The 17,412-nt window shown below is 43.0% G+C and overlaps 1 protein-coding gene across 8 annotated transcripts in view; it reads left to right on the top strand.

Annotated features, from left to right (window-relative positions):
- Positions 1 to 17,412, top strand: part of CIT (citron rho-interacting serine/threonine kinase) — a 172,055-nt gene that overhangs the window by 129,570 nt on the left and 25,073 nt on the right. For all 8 annotated transcript variants that reach the window (XM_043901815.1, XM_043901816.1, XM_043901814.1 and 5 more), the window contains 6 exons: positions 4,198 to 4,395; positions 5,068 to 5,261; positions 8,347 to 8,482; positions 10,363 to 10,467; positions 15,912 to 16,052; positions 17,029 to 17,136. In XM_043901815.1, coding sequence (XP_043757750.1) covers positions 4,198 to 4,395; positions 5,068 to 5,261; positions 8,347 to 8,482; positions 10,363 to 10,467; positions 15,912 to 16,052; positions 17,029 to 17,136 — 882 coding nt within the window. The remainder of the gene's footprint in view (positions 1 to 4,197; positions 4,396 to 5,067; positions 5,262 to 8,346; positions 8,483 to 10,362; positions 10,468 to 15,911; positions 16,053 to 17,028; positions 17,137 to 17,412) is intronic.

Below are 17,412 nucleotides of genomic sequence, written 5' to 3'. Positions count from 1 at the left end.
AACTATAGTCATCACCCTCAAGAGTTTCCTGTGCACTTTTGTTATCCACCCTTCCCCACCCCATTTTTAAAATCAAAATCTAGTTTTAATGGGATATGCTAATATATAGGATAAAATTGGTTACTTTCTTAACTTAGGTAACTTTTATACTCTCTTTATCCCTCAGATTTGCTTTTCCTGGAACAATGACTTCTAATCCCTCGTTTACTTACCCTTGCTTGGCTTTCTGAAGCCTTTGGGGATCTACCACTGTTCCACCCACCTTTCAGCTAGGCCAGCTGGGTGGCTTGGGGGTCCAAACTATGTGCTCTGGAGTCAGATAGACCAGTTGAGATTCTAAACTGGCCTCTCAATAACCTGTGTGATGTTGTACACTGGAGCCTCCATTTCTTTGTCCATAAAATGGGGGTGACATTATATGTCCTCAATTCCAGTGCACCATTGATTGTAGGATGCACAGTTCATTTAACTACTGCTCTTTGGGAACTGGGTGAGGGAAGAGAGACAGCTGTTTAGTTCCTATATACATTCAGATTTCCAGAACAGTAAAACCTAGGAAACACTGAGTCACAGAATCAGAAACTTGATAATAATACCTGCCTCATGGAGTTTCCTGCAAAAGTTAGATGATGCATCAGCATTTGTACAGGGCATGGTCCATAGAATGTGCTAATCAGTGATAACTATTATTATTTGCTCATACTGGGTTTAGAACAGAATCTTATTTAGAAAACAGCTCTGCTCCTTAAAAAAAAAAAAAAAAAAGGTTGAAAACCACCACTTTAGAACAATACTTGGCAGCACTAGTGGATCTTAGTTATCCTTCCACAAGTTCAAAGGCTGCTCTGCAGACACTTGAGCACACAGATTCTCCTTTCTCGGCGGCGCTGTCCAAGACCATCTCTGCTGGGAAATGTCATCTTCATTATCAGTGGGAACTCCTATAATAGCTCGATCGATAGGAGCTCCCAGTTAACAGCTTTTAAAAAGCTCATGAGCAGTAAGATTTTTCAGGCTCAGGCCATTTCTATATTTTGAAGAGATTTAAAAAAAGAATTTGATTCAATCTGGCACCTAAAACCCTACCTAAGTCTGTTTTGGAGAGGAGTTGGTGGGCAAACATATGACATGGTTTTAATTATGAATCAATCTGTCAGCTATAAGATTAAAAATAAATAATATGCAAATAGCCGCCCTCAAGAAGGAATGAGGCATTAAAATAGGACGTCAGCCCTGTGTCTTTTCAGCCTGATGTTCATTGTCTGGCTGGTGTCTTCACCCCTGGTGTGTTCTTGGACGTTTACCAGGTAACATTCTCTCTACTGGTCGCCCAGCAGAGGTGTGAAAGGTAACCTATATATTGCAGAACCACGAGGTTTGCTTGAAAAGCAACAGATAACCCCAAATAGAGACCTTAAAAAATTTTTTTGGGGGGTATTGAGAGTAGATACATTTTTTTGTATTCCTGTTTTCTGTTGGGAGTTTTACCCAGATCTCTTATCTATACAAACAGCATATCAGAAAGCTCTGCTGGCCCCTACATTGTGTAGCTATCTCCCTCATCTTTTTTTTACCACTGAGATGGAATCAGCTGTGTAGTTTATCTTTCCTGCATTGTATCCTTGAGGTTGAACGGTTTACAGTTTATTGATACAGGACACAGATCATTTGCCCTTGGTGTAGAGAGAATATACCCACAAAGTAGACCTAAGAATTCTCCTTGCCTATATAAAATAACCTGGTTCAGAATTGCAGATTGCCTATTATCCTTTTTTTATTTTTTTCCCCAAATCATAGAGATCATTAATTTACTGCCTGTGTCTCAGATCAGCTCAATATCTCTGTGTGGAAGTAACGTCTAACCCTTAATACCACCAGCAGCTAAGTGGGCAACTCCAGCAGTTAAGTGTATTATGGCCGAGGCAGAAAGAATACATACAACGTCTGATCAGTTAACGCACTCTAACGAGTTCTTGAATGCTTCCTGCAAACACTTAATCCTCCTTTTGTCAAATAGGCAGTACAGATAATGACAAAATACAAAGCTAGCCACCACAAACTGTAACTAGAAATCAGAAACAGGAGACCCTTTGAAAACGGGATGATGACAAGCAAATAGAAGGCCCCTTCCTCCTACTCAGTGGGTCCATTTCACTTGAAGTGAGAGTAATAATCTTGGCACTTCCCTGAATTTATATGAGTGATTTTTTCTTTAGCACTTTATAATCTAATTTGGGGAGGAGAAGAGGTGGCAGAAATGGGCATATAATAAATGGCTTTTTTTTAATAAACAAATCAAAGAAAGCAAATAGGTGCCTAAAGGCTTAAATATGTCTTTGAATGGCAAATTATTTTGGCAGCATATGTATTCTTATATGGGTAGATTTTCTGTAGTCTGTTTGCTCCCTCTGGGCCACCGTTGATGCCTCACTAACACCTTGGTCACTCATTTTTGTCTCTTGTATTTTACATGATACGTTAAGGGAGAATATCATACAATAAAAATCCAAAATGTTAAAACCAGAGCAGCAGAGAAGGTTGTCTATATAGTATTTACCTCCACATCGTAGGTGGAGAAACCAACACGACCAAGCTCAAGATGGCTTATCTGGGACTTCTGGGCGGTTTGCCTCATCAGTCTTGTTGTTTTCCCTTTGGGGCAGAGGTAAAAGGAAGCACAGTGAAGTCATTTGGAGTCTAGGAGAAAAACCATCTTAAGGAATGGATTTACTGGGTATAGGAAGGAGACCTGTTGAACTGTTAGGCACCATTTACTCATTGTTTCTGCTTTAGGGAGATTTAACCATATTACTCAAAGGGTGGTACAAGCATTCTTGTGAAGCACAAATGCCTGCTTGGACTGACAGACTTGCAGTTTTTTCCTGTTTTTTTCTCATCCTGATAAAGAAGGAGGTTTAGCCAAGAATTGGACCAGATAACCTTTATTCCCCTTCTTGTAGCTGATAGCGTTACTCAAACCGGTACAGTAGGAATTAACAAGGCTTTCGATATTAAAGTACAAATTAGTAGACCGCTTACTGCATTAAAAGCTCATCAGCTCAGTGAACAAAATGAAAAGCTGTGTTTTCTGAACCACACTGAACAATTCTACCTAATTGACATTCTTTAATTCTATATGCCTGGGAAGATTTTTTTTTTTTTTAATTGATAATCAAAAGGGGTTAAGACAGGGAGTTAGTCACGAAAACAGTGGCAACATTTCAGAAACTAAATCTGCTTTAGGTTTGAAAATGGGAAACAATTAACTGTAGGCCCAGAGGCATTTCCTTTTAATTTACTCCTTTCTGTTATATAAAATTTAATTTACTGCCTGTGTGCCTCATTCCAACTATTATTAGAAAATTGCCCTTAAATTTTGAAAGTATTATATGTAAAAGCTCTTTGCAAGCACTGGTACTAAACTTCAGCAAAGAGAATAGGACAGCTAAATGTGCTGAAATTGAAGTCATTCCACCATTGAGCAGGGAAATAATTTAGCAAAATCAGATTAGATCTCTTTCAGTAAAATGACAATTTCATGTGCGTGCTTTCCCATTTTCTGATGGCCAGCTGTGTGAGAAGAACCCATTTAAAGTCATGCCATCCATACGGTCTTATATTTTCGGGATTATTCTGAACGTCCCTTAAGTTTTCCTTTTTTTCTTTTGTTGCATGAAATTAAATTTATTACCTGAGATATTATTAAAATAACTCTAAGTGTCCTTCACTCAGTCTTCCTTGATAAGAACTGTATTTTGCTTTCTAAGACCATCTCCCATGATAATGTTCTGTCGATGATGTCTTGGGCATTTCAGCTTAATTAGCTGATTCTGATACTACTCTCTCTACTATTCCTCCTTCCTCAGTTTGCATCCTCCACATTCTATTATGAACTTGATCTCATTTAAAGCTGCCCCTTCCATATGGCAGTCGCTTTTGATTGATTTGCTCTTGCCATGTTTTCCTGATGAATCCTGAGTCAGAAGGTATCCGAGACATTTCTTGTTCTCCCACAGCATATGTGGGTTTGGGCGCTAAGGAGGCGGTCATGGCAGCTGGGGAGGCTGGCTCTCGGGGGCTGGACGGGCACACACTGGTCGTCATTACCACGTAGGTTCGAGTATATGTGGCTTTAGAAGCAATTTCTCATTTCCAACCAACTTGCTCTATGTGTAACCGGATTTTTTCCTCTTTTAGGTGATCACAGACTTGGAGGAGCAGCTAAACCAGCTGACAGAGGACAACGCCGAGCTCAACAACCAAAACTTCTACTTGTCTAAACAACTCGATGAGGCCTCTGGTGCCAACGATGAGATCGTGCAGCTGCGAAGTGAAGTGGACCACCTCCGCCGCGAGATCACCGAGAGGGAGATGCAGCTCACTAGCCAGAAGCAAGTAAGGACCAGGAGTAAACCTGGAGCCCCTTTAGATTCTGGGGCGAGTGCCAGTTACATCTCTCCCAGTGTTCTCAGACTGAGCCTGTCAGTAAAAGTAATCATGTTAGTGCTTTGGAGATTTGTGAGTTTTAACAACAGCTTTTAGAAGTGTGTAGTTTGGGTTTTTTTGTTTCATTTTTTTTGGCCACCCCACATGGTTTGCAAGATCTTAGTTCCCTGACCAGGGATCAAACCTGTACCCCTTGCAGTGGAATCACAGTCTTAACCACTGAACCATCAGGGACGTTCCATGTATAGTTGTTCTTAATTTTGCTTTAAAGCCATTAAAAATAGAATAGAATGCTTTTGTGAGCCACTTTATTTTTTTAAAACCTTTTTTGGCCGAGCTGTGAGGCTTGTGGAATCTTTGTTCCTCACCCAGGGATTGAACCTGGACTTTAGGCAGGGAGAGCTGGGAGTCCTGGCCCTCCTCTGAGTTCTTTCTATAATATCTCGGTAGAAATGGCCCTTCATCTGTTCTTGTCTAATCCCCTTGGCCTGTAGGAGAAAAAGATAGTGACTTTCAGACTGTAGTTAGAAGCTCATGCTTTTCTGAAACTGACCCGACAAAAGTACTACCTGGGAAATCCTCATTTGCTGTGAGGCACAACTCAATGGTGCTGATTTGCAGACGATGGAGGCGCTGAAGACCACCTGCACAATGCTGGAGGAGCAGGTCATGGACCTGGAGGCCCTGAACGACGAGCTGCTGGAGAAGGAGCGGCAGTGGGAGGCCTGGAGGAGCGTCCTTGGTGACGAGAAGTCCCAGTTTGAGTGTCGGGTTCGAGAGTTGCAGAGGATGCTGGACACCGAGAAGCAGAGCAGGTGGGACTTCATGTGGGTAGAGAGCCAGCAGCAGGTGGCAGCGGCAGGGTCACCCTGAGACCTCCCAGCGAGTGCCCCCGCTTGACCAGGACTGAGCAGGTGCTGGGACATAAGACTTAAGTGTTAAAGCTGGGAGACTCAGCCCAACCAGGATCGGTCAGTCATCCTCGAGGTAAATACGGACGGTGCCAGTGGCAGGAGATGATGGCCAGTCAGCCAGTAGTACAGGGCCCTAGGAATCGGCAGGGCAAAACGTCTCAGTGCTTCCTTTGTAGAAACTCTCCTCGGATTTTGTGTCACTGTGACTGTGTAGCGAGACTGTCACTCTGCATTTTTTTTTTTTGAATATTTATTTGGCTGCACCAGGTCTTGATTGTGGCATGTGGGATCTATTAATAGTTTCCTGACCAGGCATTGAACCTGGACCCCCTGCATTGGGAGCACAGAGTCTTAGCCCCTGGACCTCCAGGGAAGTCACAAGACCGTCACTGTTTTGATCCTTGTCATGTGTGATGCAAATCAACCCTCTACACCAGCTTTGGCACTATGGACAGCTGGGGCCGGACAGTCCTTCGTGATGGGGGCGTGTCCTGTACATGGTAAGGTGCTGAGCAGCTTCTCTGGACCTGCCCCACTAAGTCCCAGTAGCTGCTCCCTCTTCAAGTTGTGACCATGAGAAACGTCTCCAGACATTGCCTGGTGTCCCCTGGGGGGTGGGCAGCTGCCCCCAGTTAAGAACAACTGCTCTACAAGAATAGTTAACAATTTTTTATTTTTTTTCCTTTCCTGGTAGGCAGTAGTAATCCTGAGTTCAGGTAGTATCTTTCTTTTACTTCCCCAGTTCTCCCAGCGTAGGATTCCCTCCTGCCAGGGCCGCAGGTGTGCAGGTTATTGCACTGCGTGCTGCTGGGAATAGACTTGAAGATCTACCATGACATTCTACCAGCTCATAGTGGGAAAGTGTTCGTTCTAACAAAACCAGTATATTATGACAGTTTACCAACAGGCAGAAGCGCGCGGTCTTAAAGAACACATGCCTTTCCTAGTTTGCAGAGAGGTACCCTGTGGGCTGGTATCCACCTTGTGCTTCATGTCTGCCCAACAGAATCCTATTCATCCTGCGTAGCCTCACTCATAGCACCTTTCACTGAAATTACTGTCCCATAATACTCTGAACTCCCTGAGCAAGCTAACTGTTTGTGGAAGTATTTATCATTTATCTGGATTCTGTCAGACTTGTCTCAGTATTTCCCACATTTGGTAGACCATGGTAGACTCAACGGCTGTCTTAGATGTATAATTTGTGCTAAAGACTGGAAGCAAAGGGAACCCATAAGTTTCAAGAGAAACTGGTAGAAATATTCTCCTGTTGGACATCTTCCCTTTCAGGGTATTTGTTAATGTGAGAGGGCTGCTGGTTTAAGACTTCCTGTTACTGTTTCCCCCTGAACTCTTGAGTTCCCATGTCCTCACTGTATGTTCTGACTGTTCTCACACACACCCCTCCCTCCCACTCGCAGGTCCAGCTCCTAGCTTAGCTGTTTCTAGAGTCCTTTGTAGACCGTTTCGGGGTCAGAGTCTGACCATAGCATCAAGAATGCACAACCATGCGTGAAAGTGTTCTCTGGTGGCGCTAGTGGTAAAGAACCCACTTGCCAATGCAGGTGACTTAAGAGACTTGGGTTCCATTCCTGGGTGGGGAAGATCCCATGGAGGAGGGCATGGCAGCTCACTCCAATATTCTTGCCTGGAGAATCCCATGGACAGAGGAGCCTGGTGGGCTACAGTCCGTAAGGTCTCAAAGAGTTGGACAGCACTGAAGCAACTTAGCGCACACATAGGGAGATCTTTCATATATTTCTTTCAGGAGCAATTGTGAGAGATCTTGGCTCTCTTTCCCCCCCCACCCCCCATTTTTTTCCCTCCTTCCTCTATTTTGGTGTTATGTGGGATCTGAGATGAGTAAAATATAATTCTTATTTTTAAAAAAATATTTATTTATATATTTGGATGTGCCTGTTGTTAGTTTTGGCATGTGGGATCTAGTTCCCTAATCAGGGATTGACCTTGGCTCCCTGCATTGGGAGTGAGAAGTCTTAGCCACTGGACCACCAGGGAAGTCCCTAAAATATAATTCTTAATTCTTGTCTTCTAGAGGCTAAGAGTCTAGTGCAGGAGATAAACTATGCGTTGAACTATTTTTTTTTTCCATTTATTTTTATTAGTTGGAGGCTAATTACTTTACAGTATTGTAGTGGGTTTTGTCATACATTGACATGAATCAGCCATGGAGTTACATGTATTCCCCATCCCGATCCCCCCTCCCACTCGTTGAACTATTTATCACCTAAAATAGAGAGTGGGTTGTGCCAGGCCAGTAGGACATTTATGCTTTGGGTCCAGAACAAGAAGAGGTTACTTCTGAGAGGAAGACTGGGAAGGGCTTTGTGGAGGACAGGGCCTGCAAGTTTACCCTAGGAGTCTGAGTAAGACCTGGGTTTGTTGGGTCGAGAAGGAGAGCTGCTGGTGAAGGAGGCTGTGCAAGTCCAGGTGTGGAAGCAGCAAAACAGAAAACCTGAGTTGGGGAGGGGAAGTGATGTTTTCTAGTGTGCTTCAAGTTTTTTTCTTCTGTCACCTTATTTACAGGCATACCCGGCAGATTCAAGGTTCAGTTTCCAGAACACTTCAGCTCTTGCTTTAAGGAGAGGCAGTGTTTGCTCGAATGGGGCCCCACATGGTCCTCTGCACTGTGCTCCTTCAGTGGGACCTCATTCCTTCCTGCTTCTGCAGGAGGGTGTAACAGTCTTGCCATTTTCAGCCCAGTTGCATTTGGAAAAATGCCTCGTCCCCTTCAGCCCTTCCAAGTGCATTTATATTCACAGGAACCTTACCTGCTAAGAGTATTTTTACCCAGGGCCTAAAGTGGGTCACATCCTCACTCCACGTAATTTGGAACAAGGGATCCGGCTGGGCTCTCTCCAGCCCGCAGCCTGTTTGGTTGCTTATCCGGGTCCAAGCTGGGCCAGCTTCCTCCCTGCAGGGTGGCAGTGACGGGGTTTCTGAACGTGCCTGTGTCTCCCCGCAGGGCGAGGGCCGACCAGCGGATCACTGAGTCGCGCCAGGTGGTCGAGCTGGCAGTGAAGGAGCACAAGGCCGAGATCCTGGCCTTGCAGCAGGCTCTCAAGGAGCAGAAGCTAAAGGCCGAGAGCCTCTCCGACAAGGTCAGCCCCCGTCCCTCCTGCCTTCTAGATACATACGTACACTTCCTTCTTTCAACAGGTATTCACATGCGCTTGATCCATGGTCGGCGTGTTTCGTAAACCAAGTCTCACTGTTGTGCTGCCCTGAGGGATACCCTTGGTTGGCAGTAGTGGGGGTGGTGGGTACTTGGGTATCAGAGTTGGTCAATGACTTCCTAACATCTGCCCATCAGGGCCCCTGAGGTCCAGATTTTGACCTGGGTGCACAGCACTCTTTTCTGATATTTGATTTCTGAAAGCCTTCATGGATCTAATGTTGAACATACTTGGGAAGTGTGGGGTGGCTAGGACTCCTGCTCATTCCATTGCTACAATGGCAGGAAGCTTCAGCATCTCTGGGTTCTGAGTCCAAGGACACTGCAGGATCTGAGGACAGTGCAGGTCCTCATATTCCACTTTGAAAATACACACGTCCTGTCCATGACAGCACTCTGTATTTACAAAGTGACATACTGGTGTTTGAAAATTTTTAATAGTCTTAAAAGAGATTTAGAATAGGTGCTTCTGTGTTATAGATGAGAAGAGTGAAGGTCAGAGAAATTTCATATATATACACAGACTGTTTCATATATACACATACACACTGTTTTGTGTGCGTGTGCGCCCACACACAAACACACACACATAATCTGACCTCTGAATTTTGGGTAACTGTAATTTCCTGATTATAGAAGTGATTATTTGGTGTCACTGTGGAAGATATAGAAACCACAGAAAAGTAAAGAAAAAATAGCTGGTAATCTGTCACCACTGTTATGTTGGTGAATTTATATTCATTTATTTATATTGATAAATTTAGGTTCTTATATAAACAGAATTACATCATTTTTTAAAAGAAATCACATTAATAGGGGCTTTTCCTGAATTAGTGAATATTTTTTGAACATGTAGTTCTAGAAACATCAGTTACACAGCAACACCTATTTTAATCATTCTGCTTGTGTTAGAAATTTGAACTTCTTCCAGTTTTTTTTTTTTTTTTTTTGCTGTCATAAATAACATTGTGATGAATGTAAATCTTTATGGGCATCCATGGTTATTTTCTTACCGGAATTTCGTAGAAATGACCAGATTCAAGCTAGAGCTTGCTACTCAGGAATATTCCTGAGTTCCTTGGTATTGGCTTACTAATTTTTTTAACCATGAGGAAAGTAAATATGTTATTTAACCATGAAAAAAGTAAATGTATTATTTAGAGGTAAATGAAATTTTTGGTGTTTAGCTTGAAGGACATTTTTTTCTACCTGACTGTTCCTAAAGTATTCTATAGCAAAGTCCTACCCATCCTTTAAGACTCCAGACTTTCTGACCCCATCTTCTCTCAGTGACAGACCATTCAGGATGAATTTCTCTCCTGCATACCTCTTATCAAAATCATCACTTGACAGAGTAGTCACTGTTTGTGTACATGTCTACTTAAGGGCCACCCTCTGCCTTTGTGACTTGATACAAGATCCTTGAGAGAGCTTGTCTGCCCTTTTCATCCCAGAGTCCCTGATATTATCCCATGCAAGTAAGCAAGCATTTGGAATATGATGATTTAATTCAGCCAAAGCATGTCAGATAAATAAATTTTAGAGAAGTAATCTTTCTAGAGCTAGTCACAGCTAGCTACACGTTTGACCCATCCCTTAGAAATAACATCTTCTCCCAACAGAATAACCTACATAAGGCTTATGTCTGACATGGATGTTTGTGGTACTTTTAAAAACCAGTGTTTATGTTCTGACCCTTAGAACTTGATTTTTCTTTGGCTGTGAAGGTTTGTGGATATTGGCAAAAGTTGTTAGCATATAACGTTCCTAAATGTGGTTACACGGCCAATTTTTCCAAATGTCCAGCTCAATGACCTGGAGAAGAAGCACGCCATGCTTGAAATGAATGCCCGAAGTTTACAACAGAAGCTGGAGACGGAACGAGAGCTCAAACAAAGGCTTCTGGAAGAGGTGGGTGTAAGATGCCTGGTAAATAGAGCTGGGCGTACTCTCAGAAGTGAACACTTGTCCTCAGCTGGGCAGGTCCAAATTAAGAAATTCAGATTTCAAGGTTGAAATTCTCAAGGAAGAGTAAGATGGTCACTGGGTATTTTCTGGAAGGTGTTTAACACATTAAAAGAACATGTCAAGAAGCCCTGGGGCCCTCTTTGTCATTGTGTCCTCCCAAATAGTGCTTAATGCACTTGATCTTAGGCAAAAGGCCGAGAAGCGATCCAAATAGTGCTTAATGGAGTGTCAAGCACATAGTGAGTATGTGCTAACCGGAAGTTTATTAAATATGAGGGCGAATAGATATTGAGTTAAATTGTTCTTTAGAGTTAATATCCAGAGTATATTAAGTTTGCAGCTTGATTAGCTTCGTGCACGGGACAGAGACCTGATCAGGTAATGCTGAATGCCCAATCTCATGAAAACTTTTGAACATCCAATTAATTCAATGCAAAAAAAATGACACCCTGCTTTTGAGAGACAGAAAAAAAAGCTCAAATTGATCTCCTAAACCAGTCCAATCCTTATGTTATTTCCTGTACCTTTGAATAGAATTCTGAAAATCTCTGTTTAAATTGAGGACAACTCCCCCAACCAAAGCCTTGGTTTGGTTGAATCACTGATAATTTGTCTTCGTTCATTAGAATTGACCTGTCAGGACAAATGCACTTTATAAAGGTACTTCACGAGAAGTTAGACTCAGGAGTGTTCTGTTTAAGCCACAATGAGCCTGACAGTTGAATCAACCAGGTTATCTGTTCTGGTAAATTGAGGTTTTACTGTGTGCTTCCTGTAGCCCCTGAGGGGCTCTGCTGGTAGAACTATTGTAACTATGGTATTAAGTTTGAAAAATGTGGTGCACATTTTGCAGGGGAGCATAAAATGTTTTCTAGAATGACTTTTAAAAATATAGCTGGGAAAGTTCTGGAGATGGATCCATGATGATGCACAACCATGTGACTCTACTTAATGCCACCAAACTGTAGGATTAAAAATGATTGATGTGGGGACTTCCTGGCAGTCCAGTGGTTAAGATTCCATGCCCCCAATGCAGAGGATGTGGGTTCGATCCCTGGTTAGGGAACTAAGATCCTGCATGCTGTATGGTGTGACTGAAAATAACACAAATGATTAACATGGTAAATTTTATGTATATTTTACCACAACAAAAAAGTTTTTAAATAAAATCAATATTACACACACATGGGTGGAAAGTTCACCAAAGGTGGCTCTCAGAATATTATAATAGAAATTTTTAAATCTCTCTGATTGTCAAATAGAGAATGACAAAAGAGAGTGATAAAAGAATGGTCTTTATCTGGAATGACTAGGCAGTGTCCCCACTGTGGACACACATTGGAAACAGGAAGCACAGAAATAATCAGTGATCTCGCCTGTCCTCTTTTCCTTCCGAGGAAAGAGCGTTGGCCCCAACAACTCACTGCTTTGGTCCAAGGTTACGTGGTGAGTCAGTGGCAAGACTAGGAATAGAAGGCTGGCATCCTGATTCAGTCCCCTGTTCTCACTTCTAAAACTACTGGGGAACATTTCCAGTTCCCCCGTCTGCACCTCACAGAGGGCTTTTTGAACACAGACATCTGGCTGCACTGGATTGGAGGCAGATCTCATTGAGAGCGGAGAGCACTAGGAAACACAGTGATCTTTACCACCAAGGATGCGGCTGGCATCCTGGCCTGGGGTGGGCCCTGTGTTGGCAGGTGGTCAGGGCTCAGCTTGCCCGTCCTGTCCATCAGGTGCAGACTCTTGTGAGCGGGGCCGGAATCAGAGCCTCAGAGTCGGAGAGTGTTCTTGTGTGTCACTTGGTGCACATTCCTAGCACTTGCGCCACTGTTTCTTTTACCCTTTCCCCGGCAGACTTCACTGACAGAGCTTTCTCTCAAATCTTTTCTCTCGGGCCCAAAGTGGCCTCCGAAACTTTTCTGACACTGCTGTTTACAGGCATGACTAGTCCCGACTTGAAAGTAATGCCAGAGCTCCAAGTCCGTTTGCTAATCCTGTCAAATAATCCCCCTTCCGGGGTAGAGAATCCCTTCCCCAGCCTCCCTCACAGGTGGGCCTTGGGGCACCTGGGCCTCAAGACTTAAAGTGACTCAAGATTGCCCAACTCATTTTTCTGGCAACTCTAACTCTTGGAAAGTCCTTTCTGGTTTTGAACTAAAGCCTGTAACTTCCAACCATTGGTTCTATTACAGTAAAACATTTGAAAACGGAGAGTAGTCTCATATTTCCAACCAAAGTAGGAAGTTGATATTGATTAATGAACATATTACTTGATTAATAATAAAAATAACTCGTTTTTCTTTTTTTTTTATTATTTAAAAAAATAACTCCTGTTTAATTTAGCACATACCACGTGCCAGATGTCTGAGTACTTTCCATGAATTAGCTCATACACTCCATGTGATACTTCTGTGAGAGAGCTACTTTTTATTTTATTATCCCTGTGACAGTGGATTCGATATCTCTTCAGCTCTCCTGACTCCATATCACCTTTTCTTTTCTAACTGAAACATTTCAAGTTGCACCATGATTGGGATGTCCTTTTCTGGTAGGTTTATCTTTCCGAACAGTTTCTAGAAGTCCTTGGGGTTCGAACAACACGGAGTAGTGGGCTGGCCCCACCACCATCCTGGGCTCTTGGGGTGGCTTATCACACCACTGACACCCATTGATCTGTTAGATCACCACCAGCCCTTCTACATGTTTTTGTTTTGTTTTTTTAAAATATATCTTTATTTATTTGAATTTTTTTTTTTTTTTTTAAATACCATCCTGTTAAACCTTGTCTTGTTGGTTTGGTCCATCCTTCCAGTTACCAGGGTTGTTTCACACTCTAGTTCTGTTGTCTAGTTCTTCTGTGCTTCCTCCCAGTTTCCTGTCACCATCATAAAATTGGTGGACAGATCTAATCACGTGGCTGGAGCCCTGCTTTCAGTCTAACACCAACCAGGAATAGTCTCCATTTACTGCTCTCTGGGAAGCAGGTAAATGGTTTTGGAAAACATTTCATTGAGCACAAATGTCACTCTTACTTGTTTTCTATTGTAGTAAATAAGCAGCCTATTTCTTGGAAAGCTAATGGACAGTTGATGTGTTGATTCTAGAGAAATATTTTGGACCTGGTTGTCACCAAACAGATTCTTGTCCCTAGTACTTGTTTCTCTGCTTCCTGCCTAGTAATTAGTGTTGTCCTAAAATAGCGGAAGGAAACTAAAGAGGGTAATTTGCAGAAGTAATCATTTGTGCTACAGGGGACGGATAGCTCCCTGGAAGAGATTATCTTAGCTGTTTTCTCTCTTTTCTTTCTCTGTATTTTAGGGTGTTCTGTGGTTTGATTCAGAAATTCTAGGTCATGCACCCAGGGCAGGTGATTCTGAGTTAGTATCAGTACCTCTTGCTTTACAGAGGATGGATGGAGAGGGGCTGGTAGAGTAGGTTGGGGTAGGAAGGGCAGATGGAAAAGTGATAGGGGCACACCTGGACTGGATTGAGAGAAGAAAGAAGGATGAAGGAGGCAGCGCTGAAATTCATCAAGCATCTACTGTATGCTGGGCACTGGGCTTGGTGTGTGACCCAGAGAAGGGGGTTATTACCCCCACTTGCAGATGAAGAGACTGAGGGTCTGAGAGGCAGTGAGCCACCCCTGGTCATAGGACTGATAAGAGTTAAAGTCAGGGGACTTCCCAGTTGGTCCAGTGGCCAAGACTCCATGCTCCCAATACTGGGCTTGAGTTTGATCCTTGGTCAGAGAACTGGATCCTACTTGCCACAGCTAAGACCTGGCATAGCCAAATAAATACTTTTTTAAGAAGTCAGGATTTGAACCAGGGTCTGGAATGTTCTAAAGTCTAGGTTCTTTTCCATGACACCATGATGCCTCAGAATCAGCTGCCTCTCAAGAGGAAGGGCATTCAGCAATCCCACTCCTGGGCACACACACCGAGGAAACCAGAAATGAAAGAGACACATGTACCCCAATGTTCATCACAGCACTGTTTAATAGCCAGGACATGGAAGCAACCTAGATGCCCATCAGCAGATGAATGGATAAGAAAGCTGTGGTACATATACACAATGGAATATTACTCAGCCATTAAAAAGAATACATTTGAATCAGTTCTAATGAGATGAATGAAACTGGAGCCCATTATACAGAGTGAAGTAAGCCAGAAAGATAAACACCAATACAGTATACTAATGCATATATATGGAATTTAGAAAGATGGTAACGATAACCCTATATGCAAGACAGAAAAAGAGACACAGATGTATAGAACAGACTTGGACTCTATGGGAGAAGGTGAGGGTGGGATGATCTGAGAGAATAGCATCGAAACATGTATATTATCAAGTGTGAAACAGATTGCCAGTCCAGGTTGGATGCATGAGACCAGTGCTCGGAGGGAGGTGGGAGGGGGGTTCAGGATGGGGAGCACATGTAAATCCATGGGTGATTCATGTCAATGTATGGCAAAAACCACTACAATATTGTAAAGTAATTAGCCTCCAACTAATAAAAATAAATGAAAAAAAAAAAAGAGGAAGGGCATTGAGGAGTAGGAATGGACACGCAAATGTCAGTGGAGGGAAGAGAAATATGGTGGTGAGGTTTCTGTGATTTCTGAGGTCATCTGTAGCTCTCATCCTGCTGGGGCAGAGAGCACTGAGGTTTGCCCTTGCCTGTTGGGAAAGCCCCATGGTGATGGGGAGCAGCTGTTTACCGCTCTCTGTCCTTCCGTCTGCAGATGGTCTAGGCCCCTGGGGAAGGGAGTGTTTGGGCCACTGCTAGTATGGTTACACTGGACGCCAGGGGTTGGGTGAAACCAAGCAGTATCCTGTCAGGATAGCTGTTCTCTTCTGCTTTTTAGAAACAGAAGCATTTTAGGTAAGAGAGCCATAAAGCCAGTATCTTTATCGCCTGCCCTATTTTCTGGTTGACTTCCACTGTAGAAAAGAAGAATTGGAGAGAGAGTTCTCGCACAGAACTATTTGCAATATTCTAAACAGAATTTTGTTCTCTATGGGTTTTACTGACACTCATACTGACCCTGGGATCATCCCCCTCCCCTCATGGGAGCACCCTCTCCTTCCACCGTGGCTGTTGGTACGCTTGTTGGTCTCTCACACTGATGCCGTGCCCTTTGAGTTAAAGGTGCTATGACTCCCTTTTGTGTATGCCACATGGAGAATCACAAAGTGAGTTCTCTCAACAGTGGTTGAGATAACTGCTCATGCATCGTTGTGGAATATCAGACCATTGGTCATCCTGGAATGAGCTGAAATTTTGGTGCCACATCTGAAATGAGTCTGAGTGGGGACAGTGAGGGAGCGCGTTGCATTGTGTGTGGTCTGAAGCTTCTCTCTCCGGCCTCTCCCCCCACCAGCAAGCCAAGTTACAGCAGCAGATGGACCTGCAGAAGAATCATATTTTCCGTCTGACTCAAGGGCTGCAAGAAGCTCTGGATCGGGCTGATCTGCTGAAGACAGAAAGGAGTGACCTGGAATATCAGCTGGAAAATATTCAGGTGAGAACCAGCACTGGGAGCTTACTGAAAAACTGTCTACAGAGGCAAAGTGTGATGGCTCAAAGCCATCTGGCAAGATGAGCAGTCTCTTTGTGTTGTGTATTTTCACCAGTATTTTATTACGATAACTTTTCAAATGTTAAGAGAAGCTGGGAAATTTCTATCATGACCACCCTCTAGATTCTTCTACTCACCATTTGCTATTTTTGCTTTTTCACGTATCTTTGTACTTGAGTCTATCTTTGTTGCGGGGGGGGTGGGGGGGGTGGGGGATGGTGGGCAGTAAGATCAGGACTAAGTAAATAACAATTGGCTCAGTGTGCCCATTATACAGAGTGAAGTAAGTCAGAAAGATAAACACCAATACAGTATACTAACGCATATATATGGAATTTAGAAAGATGGTAACAATAACCCTATATGCGAAACAAAAAAAGACACAGAAGTACAGAAGAGACTTTTAGACTCTGTGGGAGAAGGCGAGGGTGGGATGTTTAGAGAGAACAGCATTGAAACAAGTATTCTATCAATGGTGAGACAGATCACCAGCCCAGGTTGGATACATGAGACAAGTGCTCAGGGCTGGTGCACTGGGAAGACCCAGAGGGATGGGATGGAGAGGGAGGCAGGAGGGGGGATCGGGATAGGGAACACATGTAAATCCATGGCTGACTTATGTCAATGTATGGCAAAAACCACTACAATATTGTAAAGTAATTAGCCTCCAACTAATAAAAAAAAAGGAAAAAAATAAAATATTTGATAAAACAAGAAAAAAATAAGAGAATGATATTAATAATATTTACAATAATAATAAAAGAAGATATTTTGTGTGAAAAAAAAAAATTGGCTCAGTGTGGCTTTTGTTGAATTTTTCATTTGTTAGTGTGGTAATGATCTTATTTCTTATTAAAGTATAAAATTTAAGTATACTTCTTTCGGCATCTGAGGTGCTTTTTGTTTTCATAAATCTTAGGTTCTCTATTCTCATGAGAAGGTGAAAATGGAAGGCACTATTTCCCAACAAACCAAACTCATCGATTTTCTGCAAGCCAAAATGGACCAACCCGCCAAAAAGAAAAAGGTGGGTCAGAGGGTTTGTAAAGCAGGGAGTGGACGGTTTTGCTTAGTCATGATGATTCCGTGAAGGTCATTGGGGTAGATAATCCTAGGAACATCGGAGGAAACAAAATGCACAGTTTCTTTGTTTTGGGTTGAAAAAAGAGGCTTTGAGATCCTCAGAAAGGCTCTTTAAGAGAGGCTGTCACTCTGGAATCTGTGACACACTACCTGTGTTCATGGCCTTTAAAGTTGTGCTGCCTTCCTCTGTGAAGGAGTGAGATTTTTTCCCCCAAGCAGG

This window comes from Cervus elaphus, chromosome 5 (assembly GCF_910594005.1).
Source record: "Cervus elaphus chromosome 5, mCerEla1.1, whole genome shotgun sequence".
Lineage (NCBI taxonomy): Eukaryota > Metazoa > Chordata > Mammalia > Artiodactyla > Cervidae > Cervus > Cervus elaphus.
The sequence above is the reverse complement of the archived record's forward strand: the minus strand, read 5'-3'. Positions and strand labels throughout refer to the sequence as shown.